Here is a 27,500-nt window from a genome sequence, read left to right on the forward strand (position 1 = left end):
TAGTATTTAGTCTACAGGCTGTCGTTACGTCATCACCTACAGAGACACTATTAGTATTTAGTCTACAGGCTGTCGTTACGTCATCACCTACAGAGACACTATTAGTATTTAGTCTACAGGCTGTCGTTACGTCGTCATTACATGTTTTTCTTCCTCTATTTATGATTCTGTCTGTCAGGAAAAGTGTAATTTATTAATAATAATAATAATAATAATAATAAATAATAATAATAATAATAATAATAATAATAATAATAATTAATAATAATAATAATATAATAATAATAATAATAATAATAATAATAATAATAATAATAATAATAATAATAATAATAATAATAATAATAATAATAATAATAATAATAATAATAATAATAATAATAAATAATAATAATAATAAGTGTAATTAATATGAATGTATTTATTGTTTGTGTTTGTCGTCAGGTGTTTGAGAGCTCCACCGGGGCGAAACCCAAACGTTCCATCGTGTTGCTAGGCAACGCCGGCATGGGCAAAAGCACGCTCATCAAGAAGCTCTGCGTTGATTGGTCCGACGGCCTCCTGCCTCAGTTTGACTTTGTGTTCTTACTGGACGGTAAGGCTCTGACCCGCCCCCCTGAGCCGACCTACAGCCTTCGGTCCCTCCTCCTACACCTCTCCTGCCCCCACCCGCGGGATGTCTTCAGTCAGGTCCTCTCTGTCCCTGAGCGTGTGCTGGTGATATTCGATGGCTTCGAGGTGGTGCGTGACTTGGAGGGGCTGCTTCAGTCTCCAGCGGATGACAGTGAAGGGGAGAACTACAGCGTTAGACAGCTGTTCTCAGGTCTGCTCCAGAGGAAGCTGCTACCAGGCTGCTCTCTGCTCCTCTCTGCCCGACCACGAGGCACCGTCAGTGGGCTGCTGAGACGGGCTGACAGCCTCCTGGAACTCTCTGGTTTCTCCCCTCCGGACATCGAGAGATACCTGGGACAATACTTCTCTGGACAGTCCCTAGAGGCCCCAACCTCAGTCCCAGACTCAATCCCAGTCCCAACCTCAGTCTCAGTCCCAGCCTCAGTCCCAGTCCCAACCTCCGACTCAGTCCCAGTCCCAACCTCAGTCCTTGCACCAGTCCCAACCTCAGTCCTTGCACCAGTCCCAACCTCAGTCCCAGTCCCAGTCCTAGCCCCAGTCCCAGTCCAAGTCCTAGCCCCAGTCCCGGCCCCAGTCCCAGTCCCAGTCCCAGTCCCAGTCCTAGCCCTCACCAGGCTCCACAGCCAGCCATTCCTTCTGTCTGTGTGTTGGAACCCAGCTCTGTGTCACCTGGTCTGTCTGCTTATAGAACACTGGGATGTTTCGGAGCCACTCCCCTCCACGCTGACTGGACTGTGTTACAGGGTGTTGCTACTAAAGATGAGACGACACACCCTGAAACACACACGCGGTCAAACCCTACCCCAAACTCCAACCCAGGCACACACTCACACCCTTAAACACAGTCAAAACCACATCCTTAAACACACACACTGTCAAACCCTACCTCAAACTCAAACCCAGGCACACACTCACACCCTTAAACACAGTCAAAAACACGTCCTTAAACACAAACGTAACTGGACTCGAGCGCACATCCGCACTCGCTCTCACACTCAATCCCAAATTCAATTAGAAGACGAGAAGAGGAGGATAGAGAAGAGGGAGGAGGAAGAGAGGGAGGAGAGGGAGAAAGAGAGAGAGGAGAAGAGGGAGGAGGAAGAGAGAGAGAGGGAGGAGGGAGAGAAAGAGAGAGAGGAGAAGAGGGAGGAGGGAGAGGAAGAGAGAGAGGAGAAAAGGGAGGAGGAAGAGAGAGAGCGTGAGGAGGGAGAGAAAGAGAGAGAGGAGATGAGGGAGGAGGAAGAGAGAGAGAAAGAGAGTGAGGAAGAGAGAGAGGAAGAGAACAGGTGTGTTCTGTCAGAGTTGAGCGGTCTGGCTTGGCAGGGCGTTAAAGGTCATTCATCTCTCCTGACTCTGGACAAGCTGCGGTTGTTTGGCCTGAGGACTGGACTGGTCCATTCTCACTGGCTGAGGGGGGAGCAGGACAGAGATGGTGACAACATCCTGTCCTGGGCCCACCCTTTCCTGCAAAGCTTCCTGGGCGGGGCCCACCTGTCCGTCTCCAGCTGTGTGTCTGACCGCGCTCTGCTGGCCCAGATACTACCACAGGTAGAATGACTGTTTTCTATTGAAACTCTGTCCGTCCATATGTCCCTCTGTAGACTATGACCTGAACCAGCACCTCCTTCTAGCTCGGACTCTGCTGATTATTGAGGGAAATGGTTACTTTCTATGTCTGTGATATGCGGTTGTCCCTCACCGGCTTCCTGAAGATGAATGAACTGACAGGAAGTGGCTCTGGATAAGAGTGTCTGCCAAATGACTAACGTGTCAATGTACTCCTGTTCTACTCTACTCTGTTCTACTCTACTCTGTTCTACTCTATTCTACTCTACTCTGTTCTACTCTGTTCTACTCTACTCTGTTCTACTCTACTCTGTTCTACTCTACTCTGTTCTACTCTACTCTGTTCTACTCTACTCTACTCTCCTCTACTCTGTTCTACTCTACTCTATTCTACTCGTCTCTACTCTACTCTACTCTACTCTACTCTACTCTACTCTGCTCTACTCTACTCTACTCTACTCTACTCTGTTCTACTCTACTCTGTTCTACTACTCTATTCTACTCTGTTCTACTCCTATGTTCTACTCTACTCTGTTCTACTGTTCTATTCTACCTCCTCTACTCTGTTCTACTCTACCTGTTCTCTATTCTACTCTGTTCTATTCTACTCTGTTCTACTCTACTGTTCTACTCTCTACTCTACTCTACTCTACTGTTCTACTCTACTCTACTCTGTTCTAGCCCAGGGGAGGCGACGGCCTCAGGGAGAGTGTCTGGACCTTGCTATTCTGTTCTACTCTGTCGGGATACTCTGTTCTCTACTCTATTCTACTCGGAACAATGCGGAACTACTCTGACTCTACTCTGTTCTACTCTATTCTGCGGAACTCTGTTCTATCTACTCTTTCTACACTATTCTATACCAGCGCCATGAAAGTGGTGTTCTACTCTACTCTGTTCTATTCTATTCGCTGTGATATCACACCTGGAGAACCTTCACCATGGCGACCTGAGCCCCGCTCGGCTCCTGGAGGCGTGTCACTGCGTTTACGAGACAGGCGACGTCCGCTTGGTCAGGCACCTGGTACGGAACCTTCCCGAGGTTCTGTCGTTCCAAGGGGTTCCGCTGTGCCCCGCCGACGCCTTCGTCGTGTGGAACCTTTTGGACCAGTGTAGAACGCTGAGGAGGAGGTTCTGTCTGGGGCTGGAGGACACAGGACTGAGGATGACAGGATTGAAATTCTACTCGTGTCTATGGGTCTCAGTCTACAACATAGGAGGAGGTTCTCACTCTACAGGTCAGGGACTGGCACGATTGTTACACAATGCGGAATAGACCTGCCACCCTACCAGCGCCATGAAAGTGGTTACAGTGTATATCACACCTGGAGCACATGGCTACCTGAGATCTGTCCTGGAGGCGTGTCACTGCGTACAGGCGATCTGGTCAGGCACCTGGTACAGATCTGTTACATCCGCTATACGAGCGTGTGGAAGACCAGTGTATGAGGAGATCTGTTGGGGCTGGAGGACACAGTGAGGATATGAAATCTAGAACAGTACTGTTACACACAGATCTGTACTGGTACTGTTACAGTATAGAACTGCTACAGTATATATCTAGAACAGTATAGATATGTTACAGTATAGATCTAGAACAGTATATATCTAGAACAGTATAGATCTGTTACAGTATAGATCTAGAACAGTATAGATCTGTTACAGTATAGATCTGTTACATTATATATCTAGAACAGTATAGACCTGTTACAGTATAGATATGTTACAGTATATATCTAGAGCAGTATAGATATGTTACAGTATAGAACTGTTACAGTATATAACTGTTACAGTATAGATATGTTACAGTATAGATATGTTACAGTAGAGATTTAAAACAGTATAGATCTAAAACAATATAGATCTAGAACAGTATATATCTGGAACAGTATATATCTGTTACAATATAGATCTAGAACAGTATAGATCTGATGTTCTCACTCTACTGTGTGTAGAACTTTGTCATGCACATTTAGTTTTCTGATCTGTGTGTTTTGAACATGACTCTAGCGTGTGTGTGTGTGTGTGTGTGTCCCAGGGCGTGTATCGCTGACACCATCACTCTGTGGGAGGAGCTAGAGCGGAGTGGGGAGGAGGAGCTTCTGGAAGCGACTGTGTCCAAGTTGACCCTTAACCCTTTCAGAGCCACACAGGTGTCCCACATCCAACACCTGTCCACACTGGTCAACATACACACAAGCAGGAGACTGTCTGAGAGGTATAGCAATACAGCACACACACACACACACACACACACACACACACACACACACACACACACACACACACACACACACACACACACACACACACACACACACACACACACACACACACACACACACACACACACCATCTACAATACAATACAGTAGACAGTAACCTGCCCAGCTCTGGTTACAGCCATCTACAATACATACATACACACATATATATATATATATATATATATGCATACATACATACACAATACATACATATATATACATACATACATACTGGTATGTTCAAAGCCGTTGTGATGTGTCCGTCATCATTTCAGCCAATCAGATGGTGTCCTGGGGGAGGGTCTACCGGCAGTCAGAGATCTTCACAAGCTGGAGTTTGAGTGAGTATCGTTATTCAAACACTATCACTAGGTAATAAGTCAATACACTTTGATTTGACTAGGTAATAAGTCAATACACGTTGATTTGACTAGGTAATAAGTCAATACACTTTAATTTGACTAGGTAATAAGTCAATACACGTTGATTTGACTAGGTAATAAGTCAATACACTTTAATTTGACTAGGTAATAAGTCAATACACGTTGATTTGACTAGGTAATAAGTCAATACACTTTAATTTGACTAGGTAATAAGTCAATACACGTTGATTTGACTAGGTAATAAGTCAATACACTTTAATTTGACTAGGTAATAAGTCAATACACGTTGATTTGACTAGGTAATAAGTCAATACACTTTAATTTGACTAGGTAATAAGTCAATACACTTTGATTTGACTAGGTAATAAGTCAATACACGTTGATTTGACTAGGTAATAAGTCAATACACGTTGATTTGACTAGGTAATAAGTCAATACACTTTGATTTGACTAGGTAATAAGTCAATACACTTTGATTTGACTAGGTAATAAGTCAATACACTTTGATTTGACTAGGTAATAAGTCAATACACGTTGATTTGACTAGGTAATAAGTCAATGCACTTTAATTTCACTAGGTAATAAGTCAATACACTTTGATTTGACTAGGTAATAAGTCAATACACTTTGATTTGACTAGGTAATAAGTCAATACACTTTGATTTGACTAGGTAATAAGTCAAGAGTTACCACTCTGACTAGGTAATAAGTCAAGAGTTACCACTCTGACTAGGTAATCAAATCAAATCAAAATCAAATCAAATTTATTTATATAGCCCTTCGTACATCAGCTGATATCTCAAAGTGCTGTACAGAAACCCAGCCTAAAACCCCAAACAGCAAACAATGCAGGTGTAAAAGCACGGTGGCTAGGAAAAACTCCCTAGAAAGGCCAAAACCTAGGAAGAAACCTAGAGAGGAACCGGGCTATGTGGGGTGGCCAGTCCTCTTCTGGCTGTGCCGGGTAGAGATTATAACAGAACATGACCAAGATGTTCAAATGTTCATAAATGACCAGCATGGTCGAATAATAATAAGGCAGAACAGTTGAAACTGGAGCAGCAGCACAGTCAGGTGGACTGGGGACAGCAAGGAGCCTTCATGTCAGGTAGTCCTGGGGCACGGTCCTAGGGCTCAGGTCAGTTGAAACTGGAGCAGGAGCATGGCCAGGTGGACTGGGGACAGCAAGGAGTCCTCATGTCAGGTAGTCCTGGGACATGGTCCTAGGGCTCAGGTCCTCCGAGAGAGAGAAAGAAAGAGAGAAGGAGAGAATTAGAGAACGCACACTTAGATTCACACAGGACACCGAATAGGACAGGAGAAGTACTCCAGATATAACAAACTGACCCTAGCCCCCCGACACATAAACTACTGCAGCATAAATACTGGAGGCTGAGACAGGAGGGGTCAGGAGACACTGTGGCCCCATCCGAGGACACCCCGGACAGGGCCAAACAGGAAGGATATAACCCCACCCACTTTGCCAAAGCACATCCCCCACACCACTAGAGGGATATCTTCAACCACCAACTTACCATCCTAAGACAAGGCCGAGTATAAGCCAAGAGTTACCACTGGTTTGACTAGGTAATAAGCCAAGAGTTACCACTCTGACTAGGTATTAAGTCAAGAGTTACCACTGGTTTGACTAGGTAATAAGTCAAGAGTTACCACTCTGACTAGGTAATAAGCCAAGAGTTACCACTCTGACTAGGTAATAAGCCAAGAGTTACCACTGGTTTGACTAGGTAATAAGTCAAGAGTTACCACTCTGACTAGGTAATAAGCCAAGAGTTACCACTGGTTTGACTAGGTAATAAGTCAAGAGTTACCACTCTGACAAGGTAATAAGCCAAGAGTTACCACTGGTTTGACTAGGTAATAAGCCAAGAGTTACCACTGGTTTGACTAGGTAATAAGTCAAGAGTTACCACTCTGACTAGGTAATAAGTCAAGAGTTACCACTGGTTTGACTAGGTAATAAGTCAATACACTTTAATTTGACTAGGTAATAAATAAGTCAATACACTTTGATTTGACTAGGTAATAAGTCAATACACGTTGATTTGACTAGGTAATAAGTCAATACACTTTGATTTGACTAGGTAATAAGTCAATACACTTTGATTTGACTAGGTAATAAGTCAATACACGTTGATTTGACTAGGTAATAAGTCAATACACTTTGATTTGACTAGGTAATAAGTCAATACACGTTGATTTGACTAGGTAATAAGTCAATACACTTTGATTTGACTAGGTAATAAGTCAATACACTTTGATTTGACTAGGTAATAAGTCAATACACTTTGATTTGACTAGGTAATAAGTCAATACACTTTGATTTGACTAGGTAATAAGTCAATACACTTTGATTTGACTAGGTAATAAGTCAATACACTTTGATTTGACTAGGTAATAAGTCAATACACTTTGATTTGACTAGGTAATAAGTCAATACACTTTGATTTGACGAGGTAATAAGTCAAAACACTTTAATTTGACTAGGTAATAAGTCAAGAGTTACCACTCTGACTAGGTAATAAGTCAAGAGTTACCACTCTGACTAGGTAATAAGCCAAGAGTTACCACTGGTTTGACTAGGTAATAAGCCAAGAGTTACCACTCTGACTAGACTAGGTATTAAGTCAAGAGTTACCACTGGTTTGACTAGGTAATAAGTCAAGAGTTACCACTCTGACTAGGTAATAAGCCAAGAGTTACCACTCTGACTAGGTAATAAGCCAAGAGTTACCACTGGTTTGACTAGGTAATAAGTCAAGAGTTACCACTCTGACTAGGTAATAAGCCAAGAGTTACCACTGGTTTGACTAGGTAATAAGTCAAGAGTTACCACTCTGACAAGGTAATAAGCCAAGAGTTACCACTGGTTTGACTAGGTAATAAGCCAAGAGTTACCACTGGTTTGACTAGGTAATAAGTCAAGAGTTACCACTCTGACTAGGTAATAAGTCAAGAGTTACCACTGGTTTGACTAGGTAATAAGTCAATACACTTTAATTTGACTAGGTAATAAATAAGTCAATACACTTTGATTTGACTAGGTAATAAGTCAATACACGTTGATTTGACTAGGTAATAAGTCAATACACTTTGATTTGACTAGGTAATAAGTCAATACACTTTGATTTGACTAGGTAATAAGTCAATACACGTTGATTTGACTAGGTAATAAGTCAATACACTTTGATTTGACTAGGTAATAAGTCAATACACTTTGATTTGACTAGGTAATAAGTCAATACACGTTGATTTGACTAGGTAATAAGTCAATACACTTTAATTTGACTAGGTAATAAGTCAATACACTTTGATTTGACTAGGTAATAAGTCAATACACTTTGATTTGACTAGGTAATAAGTCAATACACTTTGATTTGACTAGGTAATAAGTCAATACACTTTGATTTGACTAGGTAATAAGTCAATACACGTTGATTTGACTAGGTAATAAGTCAATACACTTTAATTTGACTAGGTAATAAGTCAAGAGTTACCACTCTGACTAGTTAATAAGTCAAGAGTTACCACTCTGACTAGGTAATAAGCCAAGAGTTACCACTGGTTTGACTAGGTAATAAGCCAAGAGTTACCACTCTGACTAGGTATTAAGTCAAGAGTTACCACTGGTTTGACTAGGTAATAAGTCAAGAGTTACCACTCTGACTAGGTAATAAGCCAAGAGTTACCACTCTGACTAGGTAATAAGCCAAGAGTTACCACTGGTTTGACTAGGTAATAAGTCAAGAGTTACCACTCTGACTAGGTAATAAGCCAAGAGTTACCACTCTGACTAGGTAATAAGCCAAGAGTTACCACTGGTTTGACTAGGTAATAAGTCAAGAGTTACCACTCTGACTAGGTAATAAGCCAAGAGTTATCACTGGTTTGACTAGGTAATAAGCCAAGAGTTACCACTGGTTTGACTAGGTAATAAGTCAAGAGTTACCACTCTGACTAGGTAATAAGTCAAGAGTTACCACTGGTTTGACTAGGTAATAAGTCAAGAGTTACCACTCTGACTAGGTAATAAGCCAAGAGTTACCACTGGTTTGACTAGGTAATAAGTCAAGAGTTACCACTCTGACTAGGTAATAAGCCAATAGTTACCACTCTGACTATGTAATAAGTCAAGAGTTACCACTGGTTTGACTAGGTAATAAATCAAGAGTTACAACTCTGACTAGGTAATAAGTCAAGAGTTACCACTGGTTTGACTAGGTAATAAATCAAGAGTTACCACTCTGACTAGGTAATAAGTCAAGAGTTACCACTGGTTTGACTAGGTAATAAGTCAAGAGTTACCAGTCTGACTAGGTAATAAGTCAAGAGTTACCACTCTGACTAGGTAATAAGTCAAGAGTTACCACTCTGACTAGGTATTAAGTCAAGACTTACCACTCTGACTCGGTAATAAGTCAAGAGTTACCACTGGTTTGACTAGGTAATAAGTCAAGAGTTACCACTCTGACTAGGTATTAAGTCAAGAGTTACCACTGGTTTGACTAGGTATTAAGTCAAGAGTTACCACTGGTTTGACTAGGTAATAAGTCAAGAGTTACCACTCTGACTAGGTAATAAGCCAAGAGTTACCACTCTGACTAGGTAATAAGCCAAGAGTTACCACTCTGACTGGGTATTAAGTCAAGAGTTACCACTGGTTTGACTAGGTAATAAGTCAAGAATTACCACTCTGACTAGGTATTAAGTCAAGAGTTACAACTGGTTTGACTAGGTAATAAGTCAAGAGTTACCACTCTGACTAGGTAATAAGTCAAGAGTTACCACTGGTTTGACTAGGTAATAAGTCAAGAGTTACCACTCTGACTAGGTAATAAGCCAAGAGTTACCACTCTGACTAGGTAATAAGCCAAGAGTTACCACTGGTTTGACTAGGTAATAAGTCAAGAGTTACCACTCTGACGAGGTAATAAGCCAAGAGTTACCACTCTGACTAGGTAATAAGCCAAGAGTTACCACTGGTTTGACTAGGTAATAAGTCAAGAGTTACCACTCTGACTAGGTAATAAGCCAAGAGTTATCACTGGTTTGACTAGGTAATAAGCCAAGAGTTACCACTGGTTTGACTACGTAATAAGTCAAGAGTTACCACTCTGACTAGGTAATAAGTCAAGAGTTACCACTGGTTTGACTAGGTAATAAGTCAAGAGTTACCACTCTGACTAGGTAATAAGCCAAGAGTTACCACTGGTTTGACTAGGTAATAAGTCAAGAGTTACCACTCTGACTAGGTAATAAGCCAATAGTTACCACTCTGACTATGTAATAAGTCAAGAGTTACCACTGGTTTGACTAGGTAATAAATCAAGAGTTACAACTCTGACTAGGTAATAAGTCAAGAGTTACCACTGGTTTGACTAGGTAATAAATCAAGAGTTACCACTCTGACTAGGTAATAAGTCAAGAGTTACCACTGGTTTGACTAGGTAATAAGTCAAGAGTTACCAGTCTGACTAGGTAATAAGTCAAGAGTTACCACTCTGACTAGGTATTAAGTCAAGAGTTACCACTGGTTTGACTAGGTAATAAGTCAAGAGTTACCACTCTGACTAGGTAATAAGCCAAGAGTTACCACTCTGACTAGGTAATAAGCCAAGAGTTACCACTGGTTTGACTAGGTAATAAGTCAAGAGTTACCACTCTGACTAGGTAATAAGCCAAGAGTTACCACTCTGACTAGGTAATAAGCCAAGAGTTACCACTGGTTTGACTAGGTAATAAGTCAAGAGTTACCACTCTGACTAGGTAATAAGCCAAGAGTTATCACTGGTTTGACTAGGTAATAAGCCAAGAGTTACCACTGGTTTGACTAGGTAATAAGTCAAGAGTTACCACTCTGACTAGGTAATAAGTCAAGAGTTACCACTGGTTTGACTAGGTAATAAGTCAAGAGTTACCACTCTGACTAGGTAATAAGCCAAGAGTTACCACTGGTTTGACTAGGTAATAAGTCAAGAGTTACCACTCTGACTAGGTAATAAGCCAATAGTTACCACTCTGACTATGTAATAAGTCAAGAGTTACCACTGGTTTGACTAGGTAATAAATCAAGAGTTACAACTCTGACTAGGTAATAAGTCAAGAGTTACCACTGGTTTGACTAGGTAATAAATCAAGAGTTACCACTCTGACTAGGTAATAAGTCAAGAGTTACCACTCTGACTAGGTAATAAGTCAAGAGTTACCACTCTGACTAGGTATTAAGTCAAGACTTACCACTCTGACTCGGTAATAAGTCAAGAGTTACCACTGGTTTGACTAGGTAATAAGTCAAGAGTTACCACTCTGACTAGGTATTAAGTCAAGAGTTACCACTGGTTTGACTAGGTATTAAGTCAAGAGTTACCACTGGTTTGACTAGGTAATAAGTCAAGAGTTACCACTCTGACTAGGTAATAAGCCAAGAGTTACCACTCTGACTAGGTAATAAGCCAAGAGTTACCACTCTGACTGGGTATTAAGTCAAGAGTTACCACTGGTTTGACTAGGTAATAAGTCAAGAATTACCACTCTGACTAGGTATTAAGTCAAGAGTTACAACTGGTTTGACTAGGTAATAAGTCAAGAGTTACCACTCTGACTAGGTAATAAGTCAAGAGTTACCACTGGTTTGACTAGGTAATAAGTCAAGAGTTACCACTCTGACTAGGTAATAAGCCAAGAGTTACCACTCTGACTAGGTAATAAGCCAAGAGTTACCACTGGTTTGACTAGGTAATAAGTCAAGAGTTACCACTCTGACTAGGTAATAAGCCAAGAGTTACCACTCTGACTAGGTAATAAGCCAAGAGTTACCACTGGTTTGACTAGGTAATAAGTCAAGAGTTACCACTCTGACTAGGTAATAAGCCAAGAGTTATCACTGGTTTGACTAGGTAATAAGCCAAGAGTTACCACTGGTTTGACTAGGTAATAAGTCAAGAGTTACCACTCTGACTAGGTAATAAGTCAAGAGTTACCACTGGTTTGACTAGGTAATAAGTCAAGAGTTACCACTCTGACTAGGTAATAAGCCAAGAGTTACCACTGGTTTGACTAGGTAATAAGTCAAGAGATACCACTCTGACTAGGTAATAAGCCAATAGTTACCACTCTGACTATGTAATAAGTCAAGAGTTACCACTGGTTTGACTAGGTAATAAATCAAGAGTTACAACTCTGACTAGGTAATAAGTCAAGAGTTACCACTGGTTTGACTAGGTAATAAATCAAGAGTTACCACTCTGACTAGGTAATAAGTCAAGAGTTACCAGTCTGACTAGGTAATAAGTCAAGAGTTACCACTCTGACTAGGTAATAAGTCAAGAGTTACCACTCTGACTAGGTAATAAGCCAAGAGTTACCACTGGTTTGACTAGGTAATAAGTCAAGAGTTACCACTCTGACTAGGTAATAAGCCAAGAGTTACCACTCTGACTAGGTAATAAGCCAAGAGTTACCACTGGTTTGACTAGGTAATAAGTCAAGAGTTACCACTCTGACTAGGTAATAAGCCAAGAGTTATCACTGGTTTGACTAGGTAATAAGCCAAGAGTTACCACTGGTTTGACTAGGTAATAAGTCAAGAGTTACCACTCTGACTAGGTAATAAGTCAAGAGTTACCACTGGTTTGACTAGGTAATAAGTCAAGAGTTACCACTCTGACTAGGTAATAAGCCAACAGTTACCACTGGTTTGACTAGGTAATAAGTCAAGAGTTACCACTCTGACTAGGTAATAAGCCAATAGTTACCACTCTGACTATGTAATAAGTCAAGAGTTACCACTGGTTTGACTAGGTAATAAATCAAGAGTTACAACTCTGACTAGGTAATAAGTCAAGAGTTACCACTGGTTTGACTAGGTAATAAATCAAGAGTTACCACTCTGACTAGGTAATAAGTCAAGAGTTACCACTGGTTTGACTAGGTAATAAGTCAAGAGTTACCAGTCTGACTAGGTAATAAGTCAAGAGTTACCACTCTGACTAGGTAATAAGTCAAGAGTTACCACTCTGACTAGGTATTAAGTCAAGACTTACCACTCTGACTCGGTAATAAGTCAAGAGTTACCACTGGTTTGACTAGGTAATAAGTCAAGAGTTACCACTCTGACTAGGTATTAAGTCAAGAGTTACCACTGGTTTGACTAGGTAATAAGTCAAGAGTTACCACTCTGACTAGGTAATAAGCCAAGAGTTACCACTCTGACTAGGTAATAAGCCAAGAGTTACCACTCTGACTAGGTATTAAGTCAAGAGTTACCACTGGTTTGACTAGGTAATAAGTCAAGAATTACCACTCTGACTAGGTATTAAGTCAAGAGTTACAACTGGTTTGACTAGGTAATAAGTCAAGAGTTACCACTCTGACTAGGTAATAAGTCAAGAGTTACCACTCTGACTAGGTAATAAGTCAAGAGTTACCACTGGTTTGACTAGGTAATAAGTCAAGAGTTACCACTCTGACTAGGTAATAAGCCAATAGTTACCACTGGTTTGACTAGGTGATAAATCAAGAGTTACCACTGGTTTGACTAGGTAATAAGTCAAGAGTTACCACTGGTTTGACTAGGTAATAAGTCAAGAGTTACCACTCTGACTAGGTAATAAGTCAAGAGTTACCACTCTGACTAGGTAATAAGTCAAGAGTTAGCACTCTGACTAGGTAATAAGCCAAGCGTTACCACTCTGACTAGGTAATAAGTCAAGAGTTACCACTCTGACTAGGTAATAAGTCAAGAGTTACCACTCTGACTAGGTAATAAGTCAAGAGTTACCACACTGACTAGGCAATAAGTCAAGAGTTACCACTCTGACTAGGTAATAAGTCAAGAGTTACCACTGGTTTGACTAGGTAATAAGTCAAGAGTTACCACTCTGACTAGGTAATAAGTCAAGAGTTACCACTCTGACTAGGTAATAAGCCAAGAGTTACCACTCTGACTAGGTATTAAGTCAAGAGTTACCACTGGTTTGACTAGGTAATAAGTCAAGAGTTACCACTCTGACTAGGTAATAAGCCAAGAGTTACGACTCTGACTAGGTAATAAGTCAAGAGTTACCACCGGTTTGACTAGGTAATAAGTCAAGAGTTACCACTCTGACTAGGTAATAAGTCAAGAGTTACAACTCTGACTAGGGAATAAGTCAAGAGTTACCACTGGTTTGACTTGGTAATAAGTCAAGAGTTACCACTCTGACTGGGTAATAAGTCAAGAGTTACCACTGATTTGACTAGGTAATAAGTCAAGAGTTACCACTCTGACTAGGTAATAAGTCAAGAATTACCACTCTGACTAGGTAATAAGTTAAGAGTTACCACTGGTTTGACTAGGTAATAAGTCAAGAGTTACCACTGGTTTGACTAGGTAATAAGTCAAGAGTTACCACTGGTTTGACTAGGTAATAAGTCAAGAGTTACCACTCTGACTACGTAATAAGTCAAGAGTTACCACTCGGTCTAGGTAATAAGTCAAGAGTTACCACTGGTTTGACTAGGTAATAAGTCAAGAGTTACCACTCTGACTACGTAATAAGTCAAGAGTTACCACTCGGTCTAGGTAATAAGTCAAGAGTTACCACTGGTTTGACTAGGTAATAAGTCAAGAGTTACCACTCTGACTAGGTAATAAGCCAAGAGTTACCACTCTGACTAGGTAATAAGTCAAGAGTTACCACTGGTTTGACTAGGTAATAAGTCAAGAGTTACCACTCTGACTAGGTAATAAGTCAAGAGTTACCAATCTGACTAGGTAATAAGTCAAGAGTTACCATTCTGACTAGGTAATAAGTCAAGAGTTACCACTCTTACTAGGTAATAAGAAAAGAGTTACCACTCTGACTAGGTAATAAGTCAAGAGTTACCACTCTGACTAGGCAATAAGTCAAGAGTTACCACTCTGACAAGGTAATAAGTCAAGAGTTACCACTCTGACTAGGTAATAAGTCAAGAGTTACCACTTGTTTGACTAGGTAATAAGTCAAGAGTTACCACTCTGACTAGGTAATAAGCCAAGAGTTACCACTCTGACTAGGTAATAAGTCAAGAGTTACCACTCTGACTAGGCACAAGTCAAGAGTTACCACTCTGACTAGGTAATAAGTCAAGAGTTACCACTCTGACAAGGTAATAAGTCAAGAGTTACCACTCTGACTAGGTAATAAGTCAAGAGTTACCACTCTGACTAGGTAATAAGTCAAGAGTTACCACTCTGACTAGGTAATAAGTCAAGAGTTACCACTCTGACTAGGTAATAAGCCAAGAGTTACCACTCTGACTAGGTAATAAGTCAAGAGTTACCACTCTGACTAGGCAATAAGTCAAGAGTTACCACTCTGACTAGGTAATAAGTCAAGAGTTACCACTCTGACAAGGTAATAAGTCAAGAGTTACCACTCTGACTAGGTAATAAGTCAAGAGTTACCACTGGTTTGACTAGGTAATAAGTCAAGAGTTACCACTCTGACTAGGTAATAAGTCAAGAGTTACCACTGACTAGGTAATAAGTCAAGAGTTACCACTCTGACTAGGTATTAAGTCAAGAGTTACCACTGGTTTGACTAGGTAATAAGTCAAGAGTTACCACTCTGACTAGGTAATAAGTCAAGAGTTACAACTGGTTTGACTAGGTAATAAGTCAAGAGTTACCACTCTGACTAGGTAATAAGTCAAGAGTTACCACTCTGACTAGGTAATCAATCAAGAGTTACCACTGGTTTGACTAGGTAATAAGTCAAGAGTTACCACTGGTTTGACTAGGTAATAAGTCAAGAGTTACCACTCTGACTAGGTAATAAGTCAAGAGTTACCACTCTGACTAGGTAATAAGTCAGAGTTAGCACTCTGACTAGGTAATAAGCCAAGCGTTACCACTCTGACTAGGTAATAAGTCAAGAGTTACCACTCTGACTAGGTAATAAGTCAAGAGTTACCACTCTGACTAGGTAATAAGTCAAGAGTTACCACACTGACTAGGCAATAAGTCAAGAGTTACCACTCTGACTAGGTAATAAGTCAAGAGTTACCACTGGTTTGACTAGGTAATAAGTCAAGAGTTACCACTCTGACTAGGTAATAAGTCAAGAGTTACCACTCTGACTAGGTAATAAGCCAAGAGTTACCACTCTGACTAGGTATTAAGTCAAGAGTTACCACCGGTTTGACTAGGTAATAAGTCAAGAGTTACCACTCTGACTAGGTAATAAGTCAAGAGTTACAACTCTGACTAGGGAATAAGTCAAGAGTTACCACTGGTTTGATTCTGGTAATAAGTCAAGAGTTACCACTCTGACTGGGTAATAAGTCAAGAGTTACCACTGGTTTGACTAGGTAATAAGTCAAGAGTTACCACTCTGACTAGGTAATAAGTCAAGAATTACCACTCTGACTAGGTAATAAGTTAAGAGTTACCACTGGTTTGACTAGGTAATAAGTCAAGAGTTACCACTGGTTTGACTAGGTAATAAGTCAAGAGTTACCACTGGTTTGACTAGGTAATAAGTCAAGAGTTACCACTCTGACTACGTAATAAGTCAAGAGTTACCACTGGGTCTAGGTAATAAGTCAAGAGTTACCACTGGTTTGACTAGGTAATAAGTCAAGAGTTACCACTCTGACTACGTAATAAGTCAAGAGTTACCACTCGGTCTAGGTAATAAGTCAAGAGTTACCACTGGTTTGACTAGGTAATAAGTCAAGAGTTACCACTCTGACTAGGTAATAAGCCAAGAGTTACCACTCTGACTAGGTAATAAGTCAAGAGTTACCACTGGTTTGACTAGGTAATAAGTCAAGAGTTACCACTCTGACTAGGTAATAAGTCAAGAGTTACCAATCTGACTAGGTAATAAGTCAAGAGTTACCATTCTGACTAGGTAATAAGTCAAGAGTTACCACTCTTACTAGGTAATAAGCCAAGAGTTACCACTCTGACTAGGTAATAAGTCAAGAGTTACCACTCTGACTAGGCAATAAGTCAAGAGTTACCACTCTGACAAGGTAATAAGTCAAGAGTTACCACTCTGACTAGGTAATAAGTCAAGAGTTACCACTTGTTTGACTAGGTAATAAGTCAAGAGTTACCACTCTGACTAGGTAATAAGCCAAGAGTTACCACTCTGACTAGGTAATAAGTCAAGAGTTACCACTCTGACTAGGCATAAGTCAAGAGTTACCACTCTGACTAGGTAATAAGTCAAGAGTTACCACTCTGACAAGGTAATAAGTCAAGAGTTACCACTCTGACTAGGTAATAAGTCAAGAGTTACCACTCTGACTAGGTAATAAGTCAAGAGTTACCACTCTGACTAGGTAATAAGTCAAGAGTTACCACTGGTTTGGCTAGGTAATAAGTCAAGAGTTACCACTCTGACTAGGTAATAAGCCAAGAGTTACCACTCTGACTAGGTAATAAGTCAAGAGTTACCACTGGTTTGACTAGGTAATAAGTCAAGAGTTACCACTCTGACTAGGTAATAAGTCAAGAGTTACCACTCTGACTAGGTAATAAGTCAAGAGTTACCACTCTGACTAGGTATTAAGTCAAGAGTTACCACTGGTTTGACTAGGTAATAAGTAAAGAGTTACCACTCTGACTAGGTAATAAGTCAAGAGTTACAACTGGTTTGACTAGGTAATAAGTCAAGAGTTACCACTCTGACTAGGTAATAAGTCAAGAGTTACCACTCTGACTAGGTAATCAATCAAGAGTTACCACTGGTTTGACTAGGTAATAAGTCAAGAGTTACCACTCTGACTAGGTAATAAGTCAAGAGTTACCACTCTGACTAGGTAATAAGTCAAGAGTTAGCACTCTGACTAGGTAATAAGCCAAGAGTTACCACTCTGACTAGGTAATAAGTCAAGAGTTACCACTCTGACTAGGTAATAAGTCAAGAGTTACCACTCTGACTAGGTAATAAGTCAAGAGTTACCACACTGACTAGGCAATAAGTCAAGAGTTACCACTCTGACTAGGTAATAAGTCAAGAGTTACCACTGGTTTGACTAGGTAATAAGTCAAGAGTTACCACTCTGACTAGGTAATAAGTCAAGAGTTACCACTGGTTTGACTAGGTAATAAGTCAAGAGTTACCACTCTGACTAGGTAATAAGTCAAGAGTTACCAATCTGACTAGGTAATAAGTCAAGAGTTACCATTCTGACTAGGTAATAAGTCAAGAGTTACCACTCTTACTAGGTAATAAGCCAAGAGTTACCACTCTGACTAGGTAATAAGTCAAGAGTTACCACTCTGACTAGGCAATAAGTCAAGAGTTACCACTCTGACAAGGTAATAAGTCAAGAGTTACCACTCTGACTAGGTAATAAGTCAAGAGTTACCACTTGTTTGACTAGGTAATAAGTCAAGAGTTACCACTCTGACTAGGTAATAAGCCAAGAGTTACCACTCTGACTAGGTAATAAGTCAAGAGTTACCACTCTGACTAGGCAATAAGTCAAGAGTTACCACTCTGACTAGGTAATAAGTCAAGAGTTACCACTCTGACAAGGTAATAAGTCAAGAGTTACCACTCTGACTAGGTAATAAGTCAAGAGTTACCACTCTGACTAGGTAATAAGTCAAGAGTTACCACTCTGACTAGGTAATAAGTCAAGAGTTACCACTGGTTTGGCTAGGTAATAAGTCAAGAGTTACCACTCTGACTAGGTAATAAGCCAAGAGTTACCACCTGACTAGGTAATAAGTCAAGAGTTACCACTGGTTTGACTAGGTAATAAGTCAAGAGTTACCACTCTGACTAGGTAATAAGTCAAGAGTTACCACTGACTAGGTAATAAGTCAAGAGTTACCACTCTGACTAGGTATTAAGTCAAGAGTTACCACTGGTTTGACTAGGTAATAAGTCAAGAGTTACCACTCTGACTAGGTAATAAGTCAAGAGTTACAACTGGTTTGACTAGGTAATAAGTCAAGAGTTACCACTCTGACTAGGTAATAAGTCAAGAGTTACCACTCTGACTAGGTAATCAATCAAGAGTTACCACTGGTTTGACTAGGTAATAAGTCAAGAGTTACCACTCTGACTAGGTAATAAGTCAAGAGTTACCACTCTGACTAGGTAATAAGTCAAGAGTTAGCACTCTGACTAGGTAATAAGCCAAGAGTTACCACTCTGACTAGGTAATAAGTCAAGAGTTACCACTCTGACTAGGTAATAAGTCAAGAGTTACCACTCTGACTAGGTAATAAGTCAAGAGTTACCACACTGACTAGGCAATAAGTCAAGAGTTACCACTCTGACTAGGTAATAAGTCAAGAGTTACCACTGGTTTGACTAGGTAATAAGTCAAGAGTTACCACTCTGACTAGGTAATAAGTCAAGAGTTACCACTCTGACTAGGTAATAAGCCAAGAGTTACCACTCTGACTAGGTATTAAGTCAAGAGTTACCACTGGTTTGACTAGGTAATAAGTCAAGAGTTACCACTCTGACTAGGTAATAAGCCAAGAGTTACCACTCTGACTAGGTAATAAGTCAAGAGTTACCACCGGTTTGACTAGGTAATAAGTCAAGAGTTACCACTCTGACTAGGTAATAAGTCAAGAGTTACAACTCTGACTAGGGAATAAGTCAAGAGTTACCACTGGTTTGACTTGGTAATAAGTCAAGAGTTACCACTCTGACTGGGTAATAAGTCAAGAGTTACCACTGGTTTGACTAGGTAATAAGTCAAGAGTTACCACTCTGACTAGGTAATAAGTCAAGAATTACCACTCTGACTAGGTAATAAGTTAAGAGTTACCACTGGTTTGACTAGGTAATAAGTCAAGAGTTACCACTGGTTTGACTAGGTAATAAGTCAAGAGTTACCACTGGTTTGACTAGGTAATAAGTCAAGAGTTACCACTCTGACTACGTAATAAGTCAAGAGTTACCACTGTCTAGGTAATAAGTCAAGAGTTACCACTGGTTTGACTAGGTAATAAGTCAAGAGTTACCACTCTGACTACGTAATAAGTCAAGAGTTACCACTCGGTCTAGGTAATAAGTCAAGAGTTACCACTGGTTTGACTAGGTAATAAGTCAAGAGTTACCACTCTGACTAGGTAATAAGCCAAGAGTTACCACTCTGACTAGGTAATAAGTCAAGAGTTACCACTGGTTTGACTAGGTAATAAGTCAAGAGTTACCACTCTGACTAGGTAATAAGTCAAGAGTTACCACTCTGACTAGGTAATAAGTCAAGAGTTACCATTCTGACTAGGTAATAAGTCAAGAGTTACCACTCTTACTAGGTAATAAGCCAAGAGTTACCACTCTGACTAGGTAATAAGTCAAGAGTTACCACTCTGACTAGGCAATAAGTCAAGAGTTACCACTCTGACAAGGTAATAAGTCAAGAGTTACCACTCTGACTAGGTAATAAGTCAAGAGTTACCACTTGTTTGACTAGGTAATAAGTCAAGAGTTACCACTCTGACTAGGTAATAAGCCAAGAGTTACCACTCTGACTAGGTAATAAGTCAAGAGTTACCACTCTGACTAGGCAATAAGTCAAGAGTTACCACTCTGACTAGGTAATAAGTCAAGAGTTACCACTCTGACAAGGTAATAAGTCAAGAGTTACCACTCTGACTAGGTAATAAGTCAAGAGTTACCACTCTGACTAGGTAATAAGTCAAGAGTTACCACTCTGACTAGGTAATAAGTCAAGAGTTACCACTGACTAGGTAATAAGTCAAGAGTTACCACTCTGACTAGGTAATAAGTCAAGAGTTACCACTGGTTTGACTAGGTAATAAGTCAAGAGTTACCATCTGACTAGGTAATAAGTCAAGAGTTACAACTGGTTTGACTAGGTAATAAGTCAAGAGTTACCACTTTGATTTGACTAGGTAATAAGTCAAGAGTTGATTTGACTAGGTAATAAATCAGAGTTACCTTTGATTTGACTAGGTAATAAGTCAATACACTTTGATTTGACTAGGTAATAAGTCAAGATACACTGGTTTGACTAGGTAATAAGTCAATAGTTACCATTTGACTAGGTAATAAGTCAAATACACTTTGGTTTGACTAGGTAATAAGTCAATACAGTTACCATTTGACTAGGTAATAAGTCAATACACTTTGGTTTGACTAGGTAATAAGTCAATACACTTTGATTTGACTAGGTAATAAGTCAATACACTTTGATTTGACTAGGTAATAAGTCAATACACTTTGATTTGACTAGGTAATAAGTCAAGAGTTACCACTCTGACTAGGTAATAAGCCAAGAGTTACCACTGGTTTGACTAGGTAATAAGTCAAGAGTTACCACTCTGACTAGGTAATAACCCAAGAGTTACCACTCTGACTAGGTAATAAGCCAAGAGTTACCACTGGTTTGAGAAAGTGTGCTTGTGTGTGTGTACAGGTTGGGGCCAGTGAATGGTCCTCTGGCGCTCCCTAAACTCCTGGAGCTGCTGCCAGCCCTGCACAGTCTACATCACCTGGAGTAAGTATCGCTCTACTGATGGACCACGGGACAACGGCTTTCACTTTATTACGCTGTCGGTCTAATCTCTCTGTCTCCCTAATCTCTCTGTCTCCCTCACCCAGTCTGGAGAACAGTAAACTGGGGGACAGTGGGGCTGAGGGTCTGGCAGGAGTTGTGCTGTCTCTCTCCTCTCTGCAGATTATCAAGTAAGAAACCTCACACTGAGCTCTCTAGTCTCTAGATCAACCTGTTCATCACTGAGCTCCCTAGTCTCTAGATCAACCTGTTCATCACTGAGCTCCCTAGTCTCTAGATCAACCTGTTCATCACTGAGCTCTCTAGTCTCCAGATCAACCTGTTCATCACTGAGCTCTCTTGTCTCTAGATCAACCTGTTCATCACTGAGCTCTCTACTGTCTAGATCAACCTGTTCATCACTGAGCTCCCTAGTCTCTAGATCAACCTGTTCATCACTGAGCTCTCTACTCTCTAGATCAACCTGTTCATCACTGAGCTCTCTACTCTCTAGATCAACCTGTCCATCACTGAGCTCTCTACTCTCTAGATCAACCTGTTCATCACTGAGCTCTCTTGTCTCTAGATCAACCTGTTCATCACTGAGCTCTCTACTCTCTAGATCAACCTGTTCATCACTGAGCTCTCTACTCTTTAGATCAACCTGTCATCACTGAGCTCTCTATCTCTAGATCAACCTGTCACTGAGCTCTCTACTCTCATCACTGAGCTCTCTAGTTCTCTCTAGATCAACCTGTTCATCACTGAGCTCTCTACTCTCTAGATCAACCTGTTCATCACTGAGCTCTCTTGTCTCTAGATCAACCTGTTCATCACTGAGCTCTCTACTCTCTAGATCAACCTGTCCATCACTGAGCTCTCTACTCTCTAGATCAACCTGTCCATCACTGAGCTCTCTACTCTCTAGATCAACCTGTTCATCACTGAGCTCTCTACTCTCTAGATCAACCTGTTCATCACTGAGCTCTCTACTCTCTAGATCAACCTGTTCATCACTGAGCTCTCTACTCTCTAGATCAACCTGTTCATCACTGAGCTCTCTTGTCTCTAGATCAAACATCAACCTGTCCATCACTGAGCTCTCTACTCTCTAGATCAACCTGTCCATCACTGAGCTCTCTACTCTCTAGATCAACCTGTTCATCACTGAGCTCTCTACTCTCTAGATCAACCTGTTCATCACTGAGCTCTCTTGTCTCTAGATCAACCTGTTCATCACTGAGCTCTCTACTCTCTAGATCAACCTGTTCATCACTGAGCTCTCTACTCTCTAGATCAACCTGTTCATCACTGAGCTCTCTACTCTCCAGATCAACCTGTTCATCACTGAGCTCTCTACTCTCTAGATCAACCTGTTCATCACTGAGCTCTCTACTCTCCAGATCAACCTGTTCATCACTGAGCTCTCTACTCTCCAGATCAACCTGTTCATCACTGAGCTCTCTACTCTCTAGATCAACCTGTCCATCACAGAGCTCTCTACTCTCTAGATCAACCTGTCCATCACTGAGCTCTCTTGTCTCTAGATCAACCTGTTCATCACTGAGCCTCTACTCTCTAGATCAACCTGTCCATCACTGAGCTCTCTACTCTCTAGATCAACCTGTCCATCACTGAGCTCTCTACTCTCTAGATCAACCTGTTCATCACTGAGCTCTCTACTCTCTAGATCAACCTGTTCATCACTGAGCTCTCTACTCTCTAGATCAACCTGTCCATCACTGAGCTCTCTTGTCTCTAGATCAACCTGTTCATCACTGAGCTCTCTACTCTCTAGATCAACCTGTCCATCACTGAGCTCTCTACTCTCTAGATCAACCTGTTCATCACTGAGCTCTCTACTCTCTAGATCAACCTGTCCATCACTGAGCTCTCTACTCTCTAGATCAACCTGTCCATCACTGAGCTCTCTTGTCTCTAGATCAACCTGTTCATCACTGAACTCTCTACTCTCTAGATCAACCTGTTCATCACTGAGCTCTCTACTCTCTAGATTAACCTGTCCATCACTGAGCTCTCTACTCTCTAGATTAACCTGTTCATCACTGAGCTCTCTACTCTCTAGATCAACCTGTTCATCACTGAGCTCTCTTGTCTCTAGATCAACCTGTTCATCACTGAGCTCTCTACTCTCTAGATCAACCTGTTCATCACTGAGCTCTCTACTCTCTAGATCAATCTGTCCATCACTGAGCTCTCTACTCTCTAGATCAACCTGTTCATCACTGAGCTCTCTACTCTCTAGATCAACCTGTTCATCACTGAGCTCTCTTGTCTCTAGATCAACCTGTCAGTCACTGAGCTCCCTAGTCTCTAGATCAACCTGTTAATCACTGAGCTCTCTACTCTCTAGATCAACCTGTCCATCACTGAGCTCTCTACTCTCTAGATCAACCTGTCCATCACTGAGCTCTCTACTCTCTAGATCAACCTGTTCATCACTGAGCTCTCTTGTCTCTAGATCAACCTGTTCATCACTGAGCTCTCTACTCTCTAGATCAACCTGTCCATCACTGAGCTCTCTACTCTCTAGATCAACCTGTCCATCACTGAGCTCTCTACTCTCTAGATCAACCTGTTCATCACTGAGCTCTCTACTCTCTAGATCAACCTGTTCATCACTGAGCTCTCTTGTCTCTAGATCAACCTGTTCATCACTGAGCTCCCTAGTCTCTAGATCAACCTGTTAATCACTGAGCTCTCTACTCTCTAGATCAACCTGTCCATCACTGAGCTCTCTACTCTCTAGATCAACCTGTCCATCACTGAGCTCTCTACTCTCTAGATCAACCTGTTCATCACTGAGCTCTCTTGTCTCTAGATCAACCATCAACCTGTTAATCACTGAGCTCTCTGCTCTCTAGATCAACCTGTCCATCACTGAGCTCTCTACTCTCTAGATTAACCTGTTCATCACTGAGCCCTCTACTCTCTAGATTAACCTGTTCATCACTGAGCTCTCTACTCTCTAGATCAACCTGTTCATCACTGAGCTGTCTTGTCTCTAGATCAAACATCAACCTGTCCATCACTGAGCTCTCTTGTCTCTAGATCAACCTGTCCATCACTGAGCCCTCTACTCTCTAGATCAACAGGTCCATCACTGAGAGTCTAGATCAACCTGTTCATCACTGAGCTCTCTACTCTCTAGATCAACCTGTTCATCACTGAGCTCTCTTGTCTCTAGATCAACCTGTCAGTCACTGAGCTCCCTAGTCTCTAGATCAACCTGTTAATCACTGAGCTCTCTACTCTCTAGATCAACCTGTCCATCACTGAGCTCTCTACTCTCTAGATCAACCTGTCCATCACTGAGCTCTCTACTCTCTAGATCAACCTGTTCATCACTGAGCTCTCTTGTCTCTAGATCAACCATCAACCTGTTAATCACTGAGCTCTCTGCTCTCTAGATCAACCTGTCCATCACTGAGCTCTCTACTCTCTAGATTAACCTGTTCATCACTGAGCTCTCTTGTCTCTAGATCAACCTGTCCATCACTGGTCTCCAGTCTATTCTCTAGATCAACCTGTTCATCACTGAGCTCTCTTGTCCTCTAGATCAAACATCAACCTGTCCATCACTGAGCTCTCTTGTCTCTAGATCAACCTGTCCATCACTGAGCCCTCTACTCTCTAGATCAACCTGTCCATCACTGAGCCCTCTACTCTCTAGATCAACCTGTCCATCACTGAGCTCTCTACTCTCTAGATTAACCTGTTCATCACTGAGCCCTACTCTCTAGATTAACCTGTTCATCACTGAGCTCTTTAATCTAGATCAACCTGTCCATCACTGAGTCTGTACTCTCTAGATCAACCTGTCCATCACTGAGCTCTCTACTCTCTAGATTAACCTGTTCATCACTGAGCCCAGGGTACTCTCTAGATCAACCTGTTTGTCACTGAGCTCCCTAGTCTCTAGATCAACCTGTTCATCACTGAGCTCTATTCTAGATCAACCTGTTCATCACTGAGCCCTCTACTCTCTAGATCAACCTGTTCATCACTGAGCTCAGTTGTCTCTAGATCAAACATCAACCTGTCCATCACTGAGCTCTCTACTATCTAGATCAACCTGTCCATCACTGAGCTCTCTACTCTCTAGATTAACCTGTTCATCACTGAGCTCTCTACTCTCTAGATTAACCTGTCCATCACTGAGCTCTCTACTCTCTAGATTAACCTGTTCATCACTGAGCTCTCTACTCTCTAGATTAACCTGTCCATCACTGAGCTCTCTACTCTCTAGATTAACCTGTTCATCACTGAGCTCTCTTGTCTCTAGATCAACCTGTTCATCACTGAGCTCTCTAGATAATATCTATCTGTAGATCTCTGGGGTCATTATGACCCAGAAAAGGTTGGTGACCTCTGCCCTAGATAATATCTATCTGCATCATTCAGTCAGTTACTGTGCTTTTGTTAATAATGTTTATTGTCTCAGTCCTCTCCGCCCCTCTTCTTTCTTTCCCCTCTCCTTTCAGTAAGTTGAATGATAAACTTCTCTCTTCTTCTCTTCCCTCCTCTCATTTCTCCCCTCCTCCTCTCCTTTCTCCTGAATTCTAAAACATTTCTCCTCCCCCTTCTCTCCTTTCTCCTCCAGTCCTCCCCTTTCATCCCCTCCTCTCCTCCCTAAGTCTTTCTCCTCCTCTCCTTTCTCCTCCTCTTCTCTCCTCCCTCCTCTTCTCCTCCTCTCCTCCCCTTTCTCCCCCTCCTCTCCTTTCTCCTCCACTTCTCTCTCCTCCCTCCTCTTTCTCCACCTCTCCTACTTCTCCTCCTCTCCTCTCCTCTCCTCTCCTCCTCTCTTCTCTTCTCTTCTCTCAGTCTGTCCCAGAACTGTATAGGAGACCAGGGAATAGAGAGTCTGGCTCCTGTCTGTCTACCCTCCCCTCGCTGCACTGTCTCAGGTATACACACACACACACACAAGTCAACATAAAACATGACACACACACACAACACACACATGCAGTAAGTCACACATAAAACACACAGCAGTAAGTCTGAACACAAAACACACTGCAGTAAGTCACAATTACACAAACACACCCTGTCTATTGTCCAGTCTGTAATCTGATGGTCTAAATCTATTCTCCAGTCTGTAATCTGATTATAATCCAGTCTATTCTCCAGTCTGTAATCTGATGGTAAATCTGTCTATTGTCCAGTCTATAAACTGAACGGTCTAATCCTGTCTATTCTCCAGTCTGTACAGTAATGTGATAAACTGTAGTAAGTCGGGGTTATAAGTCTTACTGCTGTTTTAGTCTCAGATGACATCACTATGACTGGAGTAAGTCTGAATTATAAAACTATACTGCAGTAAGTCTGAATTATAAAACATTACTGCAGTAAATCTGAATTATAAAACATTACAGCAGTAAGTCTGAATGATAAAACATTACTGCAGTAAATCTGAATTATAAAACATTACAGCAGTAAGTCTGAATTATAAAACTATACTGCAGTAAGTCTGAATTATAAAACATTACTGCAGTAAATCTGAATTATAAAATTGTACTGCAGTAAGTCTGAATTATAAAACATTACAGCAGTAAGTCTGAATGATAAAACATTACTGCAGTAAGTCTGAATTATAAAACTATACTGCAGTAAGTCTGAATTATAAAACATTACTGCAGTAAATCTGAATTATAAAACATTACAGCAGTAAGTCTGAATGATAAAACATTACTGCAGTAAGTCTGAATTATAAAACATGACTGCAGTAAGTCTGAATTATAAAACATTACTGCAGTAAGTCTGAATTATAAACTATACTGCAGTAAGTCTGAATTATAAACAATACTGCAGTAAGTCTGAATTATAAAACATTACTGCAGTAAATCTGAATTATAAAACATTACAGCAGTAAGTCTGAATTATAAAACATTACAGCAGTAAGTCTGAATTATAAAACATTACAGCAGTAAGTCTGAATTATAAAACATTACAGCAGTAAGTCTGAATTATAAAACATTACAGCAGTAAGTCTGAATTATAAAACATTACAGCAGTAAGTCTGAATTATAAAACATAACAGCAGTAAGTCTGAATTATAAAACATTACAGCAGTAAGTCTGAATGATAAAACATTACAGCAGTAAGTCTGAATTATAAAACTATACAGCAGTAAGTCTGAATT

At 40.8% G+C, this 27,500-nt stretch overlaps 1 protein-coding gene across 1 annotated transcript in view; it reads left to right on the forward strand.

Annotated features, from left to right (window-relative positions):
- Positions 1-444: 444 nt before the first annotated feature.
- Positions 445-27,500, forward strand: part of LOC118383771 (MHC class II transactivator) — a gene marked incomplete at its 5' end in the record, with an annotated part of 30,811 nt that continues 3,755 nt past the window's right edge. The window contains 8 exon segments of the mRNA XM_052503545.1: positions 445-2,181; positions 3,077-3,397; positions 4,176-4,417; positions 4,742-4,807; positions 21,257-21,337; positions 21,442-21,525; positions 26,180-26,226; positions 26,229-26,262. Of these exon segments, the coding sequence (XP_052359505.1) occupies positions 445-2,181; positions 3,077-3,397; positions 4,176-4,417; positions 4,742-4,807; positions 21,257-21,337; positions 21,442-21,525; positions 26,180-26,226; positions 26,229-26,262 (2,612 nt within the window).

This window comes from Oncorhynchus keta, unplaced genomic scaffold, assembly GCF_023373465.1.
Source record: "Oncorhynchus keta strain PuntledgeMale-10-30-2019 unplaced genomic scaffold, Oket_V2 Un_contig_17432_pilon_pilon, whole genome shotgun sequence".
NCBI lineage: Eukaryota > Metazoa > Chordata > Actinopteri > Salmoniformes > Salmonidae > Oncorhynchus > Oncorhynchus keta.